Source organism: Scophthalmus maximus, chromosome 1 (genome assembly GCF_022379125.1).
Source record: "Scophthalmus maximus strain ysfricsl-2021 chromosome 1, ASM2237912v1, whole genome shotgun sequence".
Lineage (NCBI taxonomy): Eukaryota > Metazoa > Chordata > Actinopteri > Pleuronectiformes > Scophthalmidae > Scophthalmus > Scophthalmus maximus.
Window position 1 is genome coordinate 11,868,542 of NC_061515.1, and position 17,201 is coordinate 11,885,742.

Genomic DNA, 17,201 nt, shown 5'->3' on the forward strand with positions numbered 1-17,201 from the left:
GGTGTTAAGTGGCTCACTGAAGGATAAAACAGAGGTGAAATTACAAGCTGACTCACTGCACTGTAACAGGTGTGTAGAGGCAGATAAATCAGTTATATTCTTTATAACAACATTCCCTCCAAGGGCGGGTGAGGCCTGCATGCACACCTAACAAACACAGATAGCAGGGCGAGGCCGGCCCACATTCCCATGTCAGTCCAGAGACCAAAGATGCTATGACAGAGTTGTCAAACGGATGACGTGGCTTTTATTAAGATCCAACTATGGACAGGAACAATTCAGTCAACACATTCAGAACAGCAAGAGGTGAAATGCTGCCTCAGATGTGGTTGTGACAAAACAAATAAAATGAATACATTTGTTGAGCAGCAGGTTTATGCTCACTTATACCCTATTTAAAAGGACACGACCTATGAAACCAGTTTTTCACTTGAGATGATACCATCAACTGTAGGGTAAAAAAGAAAAAGCAAAAAAAAGCAAAGTGATCCAAGATCTGCACATGACAACCTGCACTACAGGAATTTTTTGAGCTGCTACAGGAGCTGCAGGTTTGTCTCCTTCCAGTGGACGGACTGAGAGTGCAGCATCACAGTCTCACGGTACGAGCAACAGTCTCAACATCTTCCACCGCGAGATACAATTCACTTTCAGTTCACTCTGTTCAGGAAGTTTCCTAAAACGTCAAACGCTGCAAATGTTTTGGCATGTCAAATTGGATGATGCCTGTTCTGCTCATTGCAGCATACAATGTCTATTTACATTTTGATTTTGAACAAACTGATTTGAAAGTGAATGGATTTGTCATTTCAGCAGTGCTCTATTTGAAAGTGTAGCGCTTGATGCTTCAACAGTCGCTGTCGGACACAGTTTGGACATGGACATGGACATGGACACGATGACGATGGAATCACATAAAACATAAACTCAAAACGGCACCACAGTTATCATGCAGGCAGCACCAGTCACATCCGAAGCTGTGTGTGTGTGTGTGTGTGTGTGTGTGTGTGTGTGTGTGTGTGTGTCTGTGTGTGTGTGTGTGTGTGTGTGTGTGTCTGTGCGTGTATCCATTTGAGTCTCTCACTTAGCCAATAGTTTATCATTTTAGTTTGATGAATATAAAGAATGTTCCTTTTAGTAAATAACAATTAAGCAAATATAACAATTGCCTTTATGCAAATATATATTTATAACTGCAGAACGTATTATGCAAATATACAAATGCTGATTGCAGCCAACGACTTTGGGACTTCTTTTGTACACCGAGACTTCATCTGTCATAGAGGTCAAGGGTCAGGGTCTCAGAGCTCTGTCATCAGGAGGGCTCTTAGTATCTTCTCTCTGTCCAGCCTCGCTTCCTCTCCGCTACACACACAGATACAAACACACAAACTGCTCATTGCAACAAGTTGAAAGATTCAGAATGTCCTTTAGGTAAAGGTCTCATTGGAAATTAATTGCATTTTTCAAGAGAGAGCACCATAAAAACAGTTTTACAACAATAAACAAAAAATATATATACAAACAACATAAACAGGGTAAGACAACTCTGCATCACAATGGCAGGAAGATAGAAGAGGAAATGATGTTGAGAGGGAAAAAAGGAGTTCAAGTTTGAAGCCATAGCTGAGTAACAGATAAAGAAGCTGTGAACAGTTTTTTACCTGTCATTATGGACAGCGAGGTAAGGGACCAGGTGAGGAATGGAGCTACGGTAGTAAGAAGGGGAGAGGTGGGGGGAGGGTGAAGGAGAGGGACGGCATGGACTACCCAGCTCCAGTGCAGGCATGTTATCCATCTGCAATACACATCAATATACAATATACACAATATACTATCTGTTGACTTCTAGATAAGACAGAGAGAGGGAATTCAGCCCACCAGGAGAGGAGTGTAGAGCAGTGCACTGAACAAACACGCGTGTTACCTGTGGGTATATGGAGGGTTGGATCTGTTTGTCCAGCGAGCCGCTGGAGCCGGACTTTCCTGTACTCTGGGAAGAGATGGCTGCGAGTGCCTCTGGGAGATTATCTTCATCTTCATGGTTACTGGTGTGCAATAAATCGAGAGAGGCTGAATGATTTACATGACCCTCAGACCTGCTCTGAACAAAATGTGATTTTTCGAAGGGCAGAGTTTGCTTCTAGTGCTCTGCGGAGTATCTATTTCAGGAGTGCAATTTCCCACTCGTAGGGGCCTCAAGTGCTGCTCGGGAGCTCTGCCATTCAAGTATTAAAAGGTGACGTGGACTCACAAGCTGAACTGCCTGACCAGTCGTTTCCTGCGGTCGGTGCTTGTGTTGGCTGTGGGTTGCAGTCTATCTGGCGTTGGGTTGCGGTCTTGCCGATGAGGTGTCCTCTCTGCAGTCAGACTGGATGCAGCCGAGTCTTGGGATGAGCTCTGATACCTGAATACCAGAGTCACCACACAAGAGAATTAGTCTAAACTACACGTGTGTAGAAACACATGAAAACGTGTGAAGATAGTGTGAGACCACTGGCCTGTCACTGAGGGTCTCATTTGAGTTCTTTCCTCTGGGTGTTGTTGGAGCTTCCTTCTTCATATTGGATTGGATAGAAGGATGCCAAATAATTAGTTTCTAGTCTGCAGGGCTGTTAGATAGCCAGCACACCTTAATAAACTCACCCTGAAAGCTGCCTCCATCTGGGCTTTGAGGATGTTACATTTCAGGTGGTCAGGGAGCATCGCCGGGGAGGCCGGGGGGTGCAGAGACTTTTCAGACAGCTGCTTCTCCTCTCCCTGCCAGAGGGAACAAGTAGAAAGACCTGGGCCACATCTCTTTATGTAAGCAGACTGGGACGACAGAGTGTCGGAAATGTGTCTGACCTTGTTGTCAATGTTGACGTGAAGCGAGGGCAGCGAGGGCCAGGGAGGAGAATCGCTGTCCGACTCCAGAGCCTTGAGCAGAGACTGAGAGATGTCCAACTCATCTGCTGGGCAGGGAGGAGCTCGACGCCCTAATGCGCACAGAGACGATGAGAAAACACACCACCGGCCAGATTCCTTATTGTGTAGACAAATCATTTATAGGTTCTTGACCCTCTTGTGTTACTCAGATGAGGACTGACAAGCTGGTGGTGGGTTTGATGTTGGAGTGATGGTAAAATAAGTATATAAAAAGTTTAGTGTATTCAATTGTTTTTCAATAAAATAAAATAAAGAAACTCTACTCTTGTGGTTCAGTATCTAGCCATAGCCAGCGAGATTTCTGCCACCAAATACAAAGAATGTGAATGACAGGTAATTTGTGTTAATCTTTCAGCTATTCTGGGTAATACACAGAGCCTTATATACATGTTTCAGGAACAAATGTGATGTACTTGATCGATGGCACATGTCAAAGCATTGGATATTTCAAACTGTGCAAATAAAAGCCAAACTGTTTGCATGGCTTGATGCCACAAAAGGATTAACTGACAGATTCACATTTTTCTAGACTGTTTCAAAGCTATACACTGGTGCCCATTGTCCCATATGGACATTGAAGCAGGATTTTATCGCTGTAACGGTTTCTTCTGTTCATACCGACCATGTATTGGTCCTGCATGTATTTTGTCTCCGATCCTTTACTTCATGTGGGCACATGACTGTTGTTTTAAGCCAGTCTTGTCAAAATGTGAATCTATCTTCTAAGTGGGAAACTATATGGCTTGTTTGGGATCTGGATGCTCTGACCCTCACAAATGAACAACACTGAACAGGAAATGAGCATTAGGCAAAAGATCGAGACGTGACAGATTTGCAGACAGACACCGTTTGGACAGCTCCTCCACAGAGAGAGGGAACTCACTGTTCTTGGTGTGTGTGTGGCAGAGCGTCTCCTGGCTGTGTGTGTGGCGCCGGTGATGGTGGTGGACCTTGCCAGCGTACGTGGTCTCATTCTCTTCGATGCTGAACTGATGGTCTGAGGTGGGACCACTCAGAGGGAAACTGAAGAGGACACGTGATCGAAAAACATACATTTTTCTACCAACTGTACTTCCCCAGATAAATCATCATTATCTAAGACGATGACAAGAAAAGACAGTATATGGCCACAAAAGGGTGGCTTATGTCATAATGAGAAGAAAATGAAGGACACATTTTACATCTTTTGCAATTACAAACATTTTCTTTATTTGAAAAGCAATAAAGACACATCCCTAAAGGCATTGTGTGATTCCAGTAAACCACAGAGTAAAAGGCGACACGTTATAACAGCAAAGCTTGGCCACATTTTCTGTAAACAGTTGGTCGATTTTTAGTTAATCCATAACCTGATATAAAATGTTGATTTCACTTTGGAAAGCACAAACACAACATGTGCAGGATTCTAGTTCACGTTTCTATTTCACACCGAAATACATATATACTATACATAAAGCAGCTTAATCCCTTAACCAGCAGAGAGTATGTGCTTATCCGGACCCCTTCTACCTGTGGAGAATCACACATCTTCACTCCATTTAAAGTGATTAGGATAAATTAACTATAACTAGGTTTCTAAGGCACGAAGATAAATGTAATCTTCCAGGCAGATCAGAAATTTCGCAGTAAACATGTTGAGGGATTAAAACATAACTCACAAGAAAAACCAAGGCAAAAAAACCCAGCGTCATCTTTATCTTAGTGGTGTCCATGTGTTGTCTTTTAGTCTTAACATTAATATTAGTCTTTGTCTGATTTCATCTTGAGGGATATTATACTATTGGGAAATGTACAGCGGAAGTACAGTATAATGTTATAATCAAGTCAGTGAGTTAGTTCTCAGCGTCAGTTTGAGCAGCCAGTTTGTTTCAGACAATATTTGTTTACATTTTGGCAAACTGGCACTATGAAAACATGCCAAATAAGCAGTTTGTGTTTCCACGGATGTACAGAGAGCTATCAGTGGATCACTTTGACGAGTAAGAAAACTTAAAACCATGAGGACTCTCAGGCAAGCTCTGGAGTTATAGAAGACATCATTTTTTTCCTATTATTTCAAAGTAAATGTATAGACGTTCCCTTCACCATGGAAATTGAAAATATCCTCGGAAAAGTTAGTCCCACTGAGTCTGAAAGTATGGGTATTATGTGTTCAAAGTTATGACCCTAAAAGACTGTACATTTCAGAAATTGGTTTTTTTTAAGTATCCTAATTGCCTCCATGAGCTCTGTGTCACAGTGCTGCTCCGTGTTGATAAGGGGGCAAAATCACATTAATAACTTCCCATTGTTTTCAGAACACCATCATGCACTTGTCCCTTTCCCCTCACATGGCATCTCTACCCAAAGTGTCACCCTTCGCCTCACAGTTTGAAAACCACAGGTCTACATCATAAGGTCCTTTGTCCTTATGTTAAGATGGAGGGAATGCGACTAATGGATGAAGACAGAAGTGATGATGGTAATGGATGGGGACGACCCAACTTTCATGTTGGGTCCATCAGCAGAGCTTCTCTATTTGGGGCTGTGTCGGCTTTAGTGTTAAGAGTCTTGGTTTGGAACAAACAGAGGTCAAACAGCAGTCATGACTTTGTCCCTGTAAACCACACTGATGGATCCTGCGAGCATGCTGCTGGTTCGCTGTGGAATGGGAGGCTGACTGGACACAGGGCTCGCAGCCTCGACAGACGGCCTGAACATAATGAGGAGATGAAGATCACCCACACACACACACACACACACACACACACACACACACACACACACACACACACACACACACACACACACAGACACACACACACACACACACACACACCGAGATAGACAAAACACACAAATAAGGCAGATGAGGTGAATGATTGACATGGAGCGTGATGAAAAACAAGTCATGTGGAGTAGCAAACAGGGAGTGAGAGATGAGTGACTTTGTCTAAAAATAGAAACTTGCCCTTCTTCCAATTTTTAACAATGACCCTCTTAAGATGTTTCATCCTGGAACAATTTCACAATCACGTCCTCGAGTATCACAATGTGTGCAGTCAAGTCGGCTTACCTGTGTGGCGGCGTGTGTCCGGAGGGCTGCAGGTAAACCGGGGGTGTGAGAGTGGGGCGGGGCGCGAGCCACGGCTCGTGGCCAATGGGAATGTTGTGCTGATACTGGAGGGGAGGAGAGGACAGGGATTGAAGAGATGCAGCAATTACATGTTGTCCCGAGGGGGAAGCCAGATCAGTGGCAGCTGCATGTTTGTCTGTTTGCGTCTGTGTTTGCATGAAAGTGGGTAATCTGAGGTCACTCACTGGATGGAGGCTGGCATCAGGGCTGGCGTGAGAGCTGGGAAAAGAGTGACAACACTCATGAGCAGCAGATTAACAAACTAAATGATGATGTTAATTGCTTTATAGTAGTGGTGAAAAGACCTACAACGCGAGGACATTTTGATTCTCTTTTATAAAGGGATATTTTAGCGTTAGCATTAAGATTATCCAAGCGGTTATGTGGATTAAGGTCAAGGTTAGGGGATAAGGAAATAAATGGAATGTCCTCACAAGCACAGTAACATGAATGAGCATGTGGGTATTATGTATGTTTGTGGGGAGTTTGTGTGCATGTGTGTGTGTTTTACCTGAAATGTGGAGGCTTGGCTGGAGAAATGGCAGCTGACAGAGAGACATGATGTCGGTTAGCAAAGAAAGTAGAGAAATGGCAAGTAACCCTGTGCGTTTGTCACTTAACTTCATTTATTTGTTGTTGTCATTTCTTTACATAGGGTTATGTATTGCAAGTCTGATTTTTCAACCCAGACTCGTTGCTGATGCAGATTTTTTCGGCGCACAGACACAGAACCGACAGCTAGCGGACCGTGAGGAAATATTCACAGATTTTTACAAAAAGTGTATTGGATTAAAATCGCTTACTGCCCCTTTAAATTTACACATTTAAAGAGAAAAACCTGTGGAAGGACTGGATGCCTTTACAGGCTGCGGATAGACCCTCTCTATGAACTGTTCAGCAGCAATTCTTTTCAAATAATGCAGTGAATTAAAACAGCATGTGACCTATTTGATAACATGTGCCAGCACGTAAAAAGGACAAAACAGCCGCTGTTAATCATCGGCGTTTTGTTTTCTATGTGCTGATAAGACCCACCTTTGCCCAGTGACTGTGTGCGGGAGGGGTATCGCTTGCTTGGCCTTCTCTCGAAAGTGCTGGTTCTCCTCAGTCTGCCTCCGTGAGTGGCCTGATACTCTGTCTTACCACTGACACAAAAAAAGTGTGTGTGAAAAGTACATAAGTTCTTACCTTATTCCAAGATATTTCAATGCTTGGAATTAAATCTATAGGAATTTATTATTTTTTGTTGTAATTGTTGTTTCACCATAAGGAAAACGGTTCCTACAACTGACTTTTTGTTTTTGACTAGACTGCATCATTCTTCTACTTGTGGAAGAGAGCACATGTAAAATATATGAAACACAACGAACACAAGAAAATGTTTGCATATTTTTCTACTTAACTGTCTCAAAATTTTCTGTACGTTTGCTTTTAAAATATTTATTTCTCATTTATTTCTGTTATGCCATTACTTTAATTTCACATTCAAAATAGCTGGCATCAGTATATTTATCATACTGGATATCACTACACCTTGAACGTGTTCCTATTTTGACTTCAGCCACCTGTTACTTGAGAGTTAATCCACTGACTCTGATGTAAAACAGCCTTCATGCGGGTTTTGTTTAGCTGCAACAACAAATGACAGGAAGTGGCCTTCGAGTGTGAGAGTTTGCTTTGACCGTCTCCTATAATAATCAGAAGAAAACAAACAATATGAACGGAATATCTCCGTCGCCATAGGAACAGATCCATGTAACCATAGATACACTGTAACCATAGATACAGAGGCTCCGTTTTTATATGATACACTGTTCTCCATATGTCGGTACTAGTGCTGGCCACAACTCCCTGAGTGAGCCAACTTGTATTATCCTTGTTCAGGTGAGTTTCACCCATAATGTGATGTTCTACGGGCTCTACCTGAATCTGAAGCGGGAGCCGAGTCGTGTGAAGTCACTCTGGCCGGCTTTTCCCGTGGTTGGTTGTCGTAGCCGGAAGAAGGCGTGGCTCTCGACGGCACACTTCCACAGGTGCTTGCAGGTCTTGGAGCTGGCCAGCTGGAACATGAACGTGTGCTCCTGCTCCCGACACTGTACGGTCAGGAAAAACAAAGCAAAACAAAAACACGCTAGTTGTCTTCCGACTGAGTGCCTGGGGATGTTTGTATGTAGGCAGGTGTCTGTGGCAGGACACAAACCTGATCATCGTCCTCCACCACAACCAACGTCAGTCGACTCTTTTTAAAGTCCAGCCGAGTGATTTTGGGCCTAGGTAACACACACACGCAGAGATACAGATAGACGAGAAAACAAGGGCTCTGTATTAGTGTCTTGAGTGTGAGAGTTATTTCAGGAGGTTGTAATGACTAGAACTGTGATTCCCACACATTATTAAATCAGAGCACTCTTTTGTTTTTGGTATGCCACCACCATGTCCATCTCCAACAGGCATACATGTTCACAAACATTAATGAAGAAGAAGTAGGTTTGAACTGAAAAACTTGTTGACAGTTATCTCACTATTTATGCTTTTAAAGTTAAAAAAAATGTATCAATTGTCAAAATAGTTGCTGTTGATAAATTAATGATTAATTGATCCATAGTCAGTCAATTACTGATGCAGTGCACATGGAAAATTCAGGAGCCAGAGAGCATTTTGCATTACTAATAACAACTTATGCTATGATGTTATCAGCTTCGACATATTTTCAAATTTTTTATTTAGGAAAATGCTGATGTTTTTTTATTATATTGTTTTATCACTGTGTGATGAAGATGCAACATAGGAATAATGTTCATGAAAATGTTGCCTTATTTTTACATGTGTTGACTTAAAATGTACAAAAAGAAGTTCGGGGAATCACAAGATCATAAACTTACCAAAAGAAGAGCCCGATTTTGTTGGAGCCTTCAAATACTAAGATACCAGTAGGAGTTAGACCTAGTGCATACTCTCCTCCATCTCTGCCCTGAAGATACAACACAGCTCTAGTTCACAACAATTAAACACTTGTAATGTACTGACACATACAGTATTAAGTCATACTTGCGACAGTGAAACACACTCACACACCTTGACAAAGTGCATATCTACTCCGTAAAGTTCCAGCCACTTGCATTTGTTGAGAAAAGAAATCTCTGCTTGAGACGGGCTCTTCCCCCTGAAGATTTAAAATAAGACACCAAGTTGAGTTTTCATCAACTCCCTCCATCACCTCAGCTCTGACACCAGGAGTGGTAATTGGTGTTAGATCTAGGGGAAAAACTCAGTGAGTAACTATCTGGCCACTGACTCACTCTTGGTTTTGTGTGTAAGAATGAATGTGAACTCCGTGTGGGTTCGTCCTTGTGTGGCTCGGTGGAGCAAAGCATATGTGTATGTAATCTCATCCGAGATGGCAGCAATCAGACCGCGTCCGGGTTAAATACTGCCCGGAATCAATCAAGACCCTCCAGGGATTAATCCCTTAATCCTTCAAACAGACCAGTGAGAGCAGGGCCGAGGCAGAGGAGGGGTGAAAGGAGAGACAGTGAAATTTAGACACTATCGTGAAAGGGAGCGACAGAGCCACTTCCCTTTCTGCTTATTGCTCCGATTTTTGCCACATTCGTCTATCCAATGAGGAAAGATACCTGCTCAGGTCAAATCTGTACTTTGAATGCCAGTAGTGCATGTTAGAATAGAATAAAATAGAACGTTAATGATCTTTATTGTCACTACACTTCGATATAATGAAATGTATCATGGCTTCTCTCATACAGGAGAAGAAATGAAGAATAAAAGTGGTAACAGACAAATGGAAGCAGTAGTGAATAAATAGAGCAAAGCGTCGGTTGTGCAAGTATAAAGTTAAATAAAAATAAAGGCATTGGTTAAATGAGGTTAAAATATACATTTACAAATTTACAAATCTCACCTGAGCTCCAGCCAACTGCTGAAGATGTCCGCCTCCATGGTCACGCACTGCTTGGGAGTGAAACGGAACTCTGACACCAGCTCAGGAGAGTGATCCAGCGGATCACAGTCTCCCAGCTCACCTGGATGAGGAAAAAACACAAAAACAAATCAAGTATAGACAACTAAGACTTTATGTTTTACCATTTACTACTATCCAATAATTGTCACCGGTGGCCACAGCAGCTCCCGTGCAGCAGAAACACAGATTTGCTTTCGCGCTAAATAATCCTGCATCTTCAAACAGCTGCACCACAGAACACATGGACATTTAAATGTAGACTGAAAACTTGTATAACATGGATAATCAGCTGTTAATATTTAATTTGTTTGATCTAATACAGTGAAAGTTTTGAAAAAATATCCTTGTTGGTGCAATTAAAGCTTTGACATTTCAGATTTGCGGACAGGCTGCAGAGGGGCAACCATTTTGACGCAAAGGATCATCAGCATGTTGTACTTTTTTCACTATCTGTTGATCTGCTGATCATTTGTCTTCCTCTGGGTTTGATTTTTTCAAGATATACATTATGAATGTTTTACTTTTTGGTTAATGATTCTCAGATCTTGGATGTGCAAGGAAATAAATAACATTTCAAGATTCAATGAGCAAGTTCATTTTCAAATCCAAATAAAACGCAAGGAAACCTATTGCTTTCTCAAAAGGTAAAATCTGAAAAAAAATCAAGGTAAAAGCCTTGGATATGCATTTGAGAACAGGTAGCAGGGATATGTATAATCTGTAGATACTAGGCCAAACATCACACTCTACCGGTGTGGTCCTGTCAGAGAAGGGACTGGTGAAAAATACTTCTTTATACTTGTAATTATAAATGAATATATCACATAAAAGTATATGTTAAATCTACTCACCTTGTAAACAATATGCCGCCAGCTCTACTGAGACATCGTATGGACATTTGAGTCTGAAGAGAGAAAACAGGACATGGATGATGAACTCTCTTCAGTCAGAGAACCAAATCCAGCTCACTTTCCAATCTGTAGTGTGATTGTTAGCAAGTTAACGTGCGTTCGAAATATATACAAATGTGTCAGAATGACCTACATGGTGTGTTTGTGTGTGTGTGTGTGTGTGTGTGTGTGTGTGTGTGTGTGTGTGTGCATGTCAAGGCGGAGAGGAGCAAACCCTTTTCCTAAAATTAGCAGCCCTCCTCTGTTCCTGATCTTGAGCGTTATAATAGAGCTGGACTCTTGGGATCTGTGGCCCAGATAGGGCAAGGAAGCGAGCGTGTGTGCGAGCGTGTGTGTGTGTGTGTGTGGGGGGGGGAGAATCCAATGTACTGAAGTTCCTCTGAACTCTAGTGGAGGTGACCTGAGTGTACGCTTGCACAGGTGAGTGAGTGTATGACAGGATTAATGCTACTTGTGAGATCCAGAAGTCTACTCACATATGAGAGGATTACCAGTAAATGACATGTGTGAACTTGTTTTTCCTCATGAGAAGAGAAAAATGATTTAAAGTGAAGGTTTTTTTTAGTTAAGGTGGCTTCATATATATATATATATATCTATATATATATATAGATATATATATATAGACATTGGTGCTCCCCAGATGACGACTCATACTGAACTTGGTGAGCCTGTGAATTTACATCTCATACACCCAAGAGTTTTTGGTGTGAAATGTCGGAAGAACTACCGGATGGATTGTCATGATTCTTTGTTCAGACTATTTAATGTTTGTGTCCCTTCAAATGGCTTCTCCTCAGTCACCCAAGGCTGTCATAGGCCAGACTGTTCACGTCTGTGGTTCCCTGATGGTGGAACAAGCGTCCAAATACTATCAGAGCCAGGGCGATCCTCTCTATCATCAAGAATCTCATCTCTTTCAAGAGCCTCTCCTCTCCTGAGACCTCTAACAACCTAACAACTGGCTGTGCACTTCTTTACCTGATCTCCTTGCACTTTTTGTTGTTGAACAGACTGAGCATGTCACAGTTACTTCTGTGCTACAGCTTCAGTGTTGTCCCTCACTTGTAATTCATTTTGGGTCCCGAATGAGTTAATGTTAATGTACTGAATAAATGACAAAGAAACTTACTTGCCAGACAGAATGTCTTGCCGAAGCTGCAACACAAACAGATACCTGTTGGTGTAAACACAACACTGTGAGTGCTTTACACTGACGGGGAACATTAATCAAATGCTGTATCACAGGCTTCTCCTCATCACTGACACATCATTTGCTTTAACAAGTCTCTGTCCATTTGGCCTTGATTTGAAAGTGCCCACAGCAGCAAAGTAATTAGCCTCACATCCCCTTCGGACCTCAACGCTGAGCTCCAGAGGAAGAAAAAACCCCCGGTGTGTATTCATGTGTGTTGCTGATTTGTGTGTGAGATTTTTACCTTGTGAATTCCTCGCGCAGGTTGTTTGGCTCCGAAGAGTAAAATTTCACTCTAAAGAAGAGTCTGTAATGAGGCCCGTCTACGTGGAGGGGAGACAGAGGGAATAGTGTGAATATATATGTGTCAGAGGCAGAAAGAGGAAGAGGTGGAGAGAGGTGAAGTACTAATTTAATGAAAAAATGTATGTAATCAAATCAAACATTCTTGTGATTTATTTATCGATTTGGTTTCATCCGTCTCATCCAGTCCATCGATCAGTGTCACCAAGGCCATAAATCTTTATTTGTGCGTACTTCTCTGTAACCTATATTAATATCTCTTTCCTGTTTCACTTCAGCATCAATCAGACACACAAACACACACACACACACACACACACACACACACACACACACACACACACACACACACACACACTCTATCATGTATCGCTGTTACTAGCTGAAGAGCAAACAAGGGTACGGGTTCTAATGCACGTGCTAATCACCATGTCAACATTCATAATACACCACCTGCTCCCTACTTACCTGCTTTTCCACGTGCACACTTGCACATTTCCTGCACAGCTAGGCCCAATTAGAAGAACAGTTCAACTTACCTCTGAGCTGCTTCTTGATGAGCTTGGACATGTCCAGCCAGTGCTACAAGAGACGGAAGAAGAAAAGGACAGTGAGAGTTATTGGTGAGTTACTCTGCTTGTGCTCTGCTGCGACAGACGTCAGCGCTCGATACTCACCGAGACTTGTTCCATGTCCATGAACTGCAATCCAAAGTAGTCTGTCTCGACCAGATCTATGTGATACATGATCTGGTCAAAAAGGTCCTGGCCTTTGGATTTGCTCTACAACAAAAAAAGTAAAAAAAAAAAAGTAAATTATTTTCAACTGAGCCTCATGTGCGTTTGCTTTGTGTTAATCATCTTGTCTGGATGAACCGAGTCTTGATTTCCTGCAAGGAATTATCAGGCATGAAAGTGAATGAGAGATAGACCTGGTGTCAATAATGGCAGAAAAATGACTTGTATTGGATGTGAAAATGGTTCTGTGTGTGTGTGTGTGTGTGTGTGTGTGTGTGTGTGTGTGTGTGTGTGTGTGTGTGTGTGTGTGTGTGTGTATGTGTGTGTGTGTGTGTGCTCTAGGTTTTCAAGTTGTAAGGACCTAAATTCGTTCACACAGTCATCACACACACATTAAATAAACATAAATCATGTCTGAAGGTTTGGATAGACTTAGGTTTCAGTCAGTAGTAGTCATGGAGATACTTGTGCTTCTGTGCGTGTGTGTGTGTGTGCATCTGGGTCAAAAGCAAAAGACAAGCCCCTGAGGTAGAGGCCCGTATTCAGACCTTAACACACAAGTTAGTGCACTTATTAGCACAACTTTCCACATTATGTACCAGACTTTATCTAAACAGTTTATGAGCAAACGTGTGTTATCGCCCTGTATGAAGACCTAACCCAAGTCTGACCCATGTAACACAGCGTGGGTGCGCGGAAAGATGACAGCCTTGTACTTTGGATCCTGATAACCGGTCGTAACTTCCTGGTGCGTGTACGAGTGTGTGAGGAAATCGGTGGCATTAAAGGATTGGGGACGGAAAAAAAACAATCACCAGAATGCTCTTGCTCATTCTACTGCATGAAGTGCAAGGAAGGCCGATTGAAATCACAGCTTTTATCACATGGCTGCACACGCACGAGCAACAACGAGGCAAAATTGGCACCACACACTCACACAAAGTGAGGGGAATGTTTTGCTGCCTCTCCTCCCTCCTTTGGTTTCGGCTGCGTTCAGCCTGAAGTGACAGATTAATAAGCTTTAACAAGCGAGTTTCAGCTCTGTTCACTGCACCTCTATCAATGCCTGTGGGGAAACAAGAAGACATGAACAAACTTGTTCCAACACACCTGTGACTATAAGCCGCCAGCTTGACGAGCCTTGTGTCTTTCTTTTGCTCGAGCTGTAATACCTCATCAGAAGATGCGGCCTCGTGTTGTGACTGTACAAGCTCCCTGTAGGACTATAGAGAACGACTCCCTTCCCCGATAACCCACCATACACCGGCTGAGCATTACGAAGGTGACGCATGAATGCAACAGCTTCAGTGACACACACGACCTTCAAAAACATCTTACGAGAAGCCACTTACGCACGCATGCCCACACACTCGCTCATCATCCCACCTACCCCTCGCACACTCGAAAGCACTAGAGTCCACACAGTGGGAAAATCTGATCAGGGAGTGAGGGACTAATAGAGAGAGAGAGACAGAGACAGATGGGGATGGATGGAACACACGGGAGGGAAAGGGAGAAGAAGAGGGAGGATTGAGGAGGCAGAGTGTGAAAGAGTAAGGTGATGAGCAAGGGAGAAGGGCCACCGAGGGAAAACAGAAGAGGAGTTATAGGGGGAGAGTGCAGATTGCTATAGGTCAGATGCAGGCAGATAGAGTGAGGGAGAGAAGAAGAACAAGAAAGTGATGCTGTACAAGAGCAAATGGTGGGCAGCCTCGGGTCGTCTTCATAGAGATTTCCCTGCAGTCAGAACCAGAAAAAAGTACAATGTCATCACCGTCTGGAGCTGCACCTCTCACTGCACAGACACACACACTCACACCCTATAGGCCACTGTGACACTACGGGCTGGGAAACTTTGGTGAAGGGCAACGAATCTGTTCCAAAATCCAAACTAACACATTATTGCTGATGAGTTTACCTTAAAAGTGCAACTAACCAACTGATCTCTGTTGCTTTATTATTTAGACCATTAAAAGTCAAACACAATGTCTCAAATGAGATCCCAAGATGAGATCTTGAATCTCCTCATTACGTTTGACCAACTGTCCAAAACTCGAAAAGAAGAAAAAACAGATCCTCATTTATATATATACAGTATATATTTGAGATGCTGAAGCTGTTGAGCATTTAGCATTGTTTGCTTGAAAAACAGTTCGTCAAGCTTCAAACTTCTGCTTCGTTCCACTGTCACTTTAGACATGATTATATTTACTTTACGCGCAGTGACCATTTCACTTTTGCAGAGACCAGCGAGAACCCTCCTGTGGTCCCCACTGGGTCCCCGGGCCACACTTTGGCCCACACTGCTCTGGACTAAAAAACCGGTCCTGCTCCTTGTGCCCTGTTCACACCCTCTCTCGCGGTCGGGACAGGGGTCAGCGCACTCACAGGCAAATCCACATTGACATCCGAGCCGTCCAGCAGCAGGACGCGGCAGGTGATGGTGGTTCTCGCCGTCCCGGCAGCCGGGATGTGAACCGACGACCCCCCGGTGACCACGGCGGGCGCGTGGACGACCTGCTGCTGATGGGCCAGGAGCAGGGGGTTCCCGGTCACCCCTCCCGCTCCTCCCGCTCCTCCTCCTCCTCCTCCTCCTTTACCGTCCCGCTCGTCCCTCTCTCTCGCCTGGAGGCGGCTCCGGGAGCGGCGGCTGAACGTCCGGCGCAGAAAGCCCATCATCTTCCTGATCCACCAGGCGAGGGGCTCCGCGTTGTGCCCGTGGAGCCCGATCCACACGACTGTCGCTGCAGCCGGGCAACTGCTCCTTCTCCTGCTGCAGCCGCCTCCTCCCGCTCCTCCTCGTCCTCCCCGGGGCAAGGAGTCACTCGGCGGGCACGGCGGAGACTTCAGGGCTGCCGATCAGTCCTCCGGCTGGATGTCGGCAGCCGCGGGGGGCTCCGGCCGCATACTAATCAAACTAACACGGATCGACCACCGAGGCTCCAACCAGTTGATCTCCAGTCATCCAGTCCCGTGTGGACGACAGAAACACAGACCGCCCTCCTGCCCTGTCCTGTGCCTCTCCCGTGCACCTGCCTCCTGCTCCGCTCGCTGTTGCGCACCGACTCCAAAATCCAGGAGAAATCCCGTCCGACAGTCCGCTGCGGGGACCCCTGAGTCACACGGGGCCGGAGGGGTGGGGGGGTCTCAGCACCTCCGCACCGAGGCGAGCCACCGGCGGTTGGTGTTTTCTTTTCCCACCGGCGAACCGAAACTAGTCTACCTCTCAGGTAAAAGTCAACCAGCGAAACTGGACAAACAGCACGAACTGCGCCTGCGTCGAAACACCGCGCAGAACAAACTTCAGTTGCTCCAGACCGGCCGACCCGCCGGAGCCGGGGAACTAGCGCCCCCTGTCTGTCGCGGACCTCATGGCGGTTGGGAACATTCTGTAGAATCAGAACACAGCAGATCATTCAGTGGTCCCCAAACTAGGGCTCGAGGGTGTCCCAGGGGTCGTTTAAGAGTTTCCAGGAGGTCCCAGCGAAATGATGTCACTTTTTAAAAAAATATTTGGGCTGAGCATGACACTAAAAAGATTTTGACATCATTTAAGTAAAAACTTTGTGACAAACTGATGAGAAGTTGAGACAAAAAATTGTAATATTGATAAGACACAATGACAAATAAAAAAGATTATATAAACCTTTTAATATAGAAAATAAATATTTCATATAATAGGTGTAAAACATTTCAATCTTAGTTTACTGAGTAAACTACTAGTCATTTTAGTTTAAGTTTAGGAAAAAAGAAACAATACCATTTTAATTGAGTCATCATTGTGTAAATATAAACACTCCAGGTGTCTCCCAGGTCCTGAGAATAATCAATCCAATCCATATGGAGTCCATGTGTACATTTTGAACTGTAGACTAAGAACATTACCTTTGCGTTTTCAGTGGTAGCTCCAAACCTGCTCACCTTCAGTATAAAAACATAAATATTCGTCTCCTGGGAAAAACCTTTTACAAGTGAGGGTTTCCTGCAGAGATCTGCTGGTTCTGGACACAGTTCGTCTAATTTATTTATTTTT

The 17,201-nt window shown here is 43.8% G+C and overlaps 1 protein-coding gene across 1 annotated transcript; it reads right to left on the minus strand.

Moving 5' to 3' along the window:
• Positions 1-219: 219 nt before the first annotated feature.
• Positions 220-16,793, minus strand: epb41l4b (erythrocyte membrane protein band 4.1 like 4B). Its single transcript, XM_035634607.2, has 23 exons — positions 15,557-16,793; positions 13,109-13,213; positions 12,971-13,013; positions 12,373-12,451; positions 12,066-12,110; positions 10,874-10,926; positions 9,963-10,083; positions 9,119-9,206; positions 8,926-9,014; positions 8,244-8,313; positions 7,967-8,136; positions 7,079-7,188; positions 6,555-6,588; positions 6,229-6,262; positions 5,984-6,087; positions 3,812-3,951; positions 2,848-2,978; positions 2,647-2,760; positions 2,502-2,557; positions 2,255-2,407; positions 1,928-2,048; positions 1,665-1,798; positions 220-1,365 (listed from the first exon to the last, which is right to left on the minus strand). Exons 1-23 carry the CDS (start codon positions 15,845-15,847, stop codon positions 1,302-1,304), a joined length of 2,349 nt encoding a protein of 782 aa, XP_035490500.2. The 5' UTR covers positions 15,848-16,793; the 3' UTR covers positions 220-1,301.
• Between the last annotated feature and the right edge of the window lie 408 nt (positions 16,794-17,201).

Coding starts and splice junctions, on each gene's coding strand:
- epb41l4b (XM_035634607.2), bottom strand. CDS start 15,847: ATGATGGGCTTTCTGCGCCGGACGTTCAGCCGCCGCTCCCGGAGCCGC. Junction 9,207..9,962: donor AGCAGTTGGCTGGAGCTCAG/GTGAGATTTGTA, acceptor TTAAATCTTCAG/GGGGAAGAGCCCGTCTCAAG. Junction 9,015..9,118: donor TAGATATGCACTTTGTCAAG/GTGTGTGAGTGT, acceptor TTGTATCTTCAG/GGCAGAGATGGAGGAGAGTA.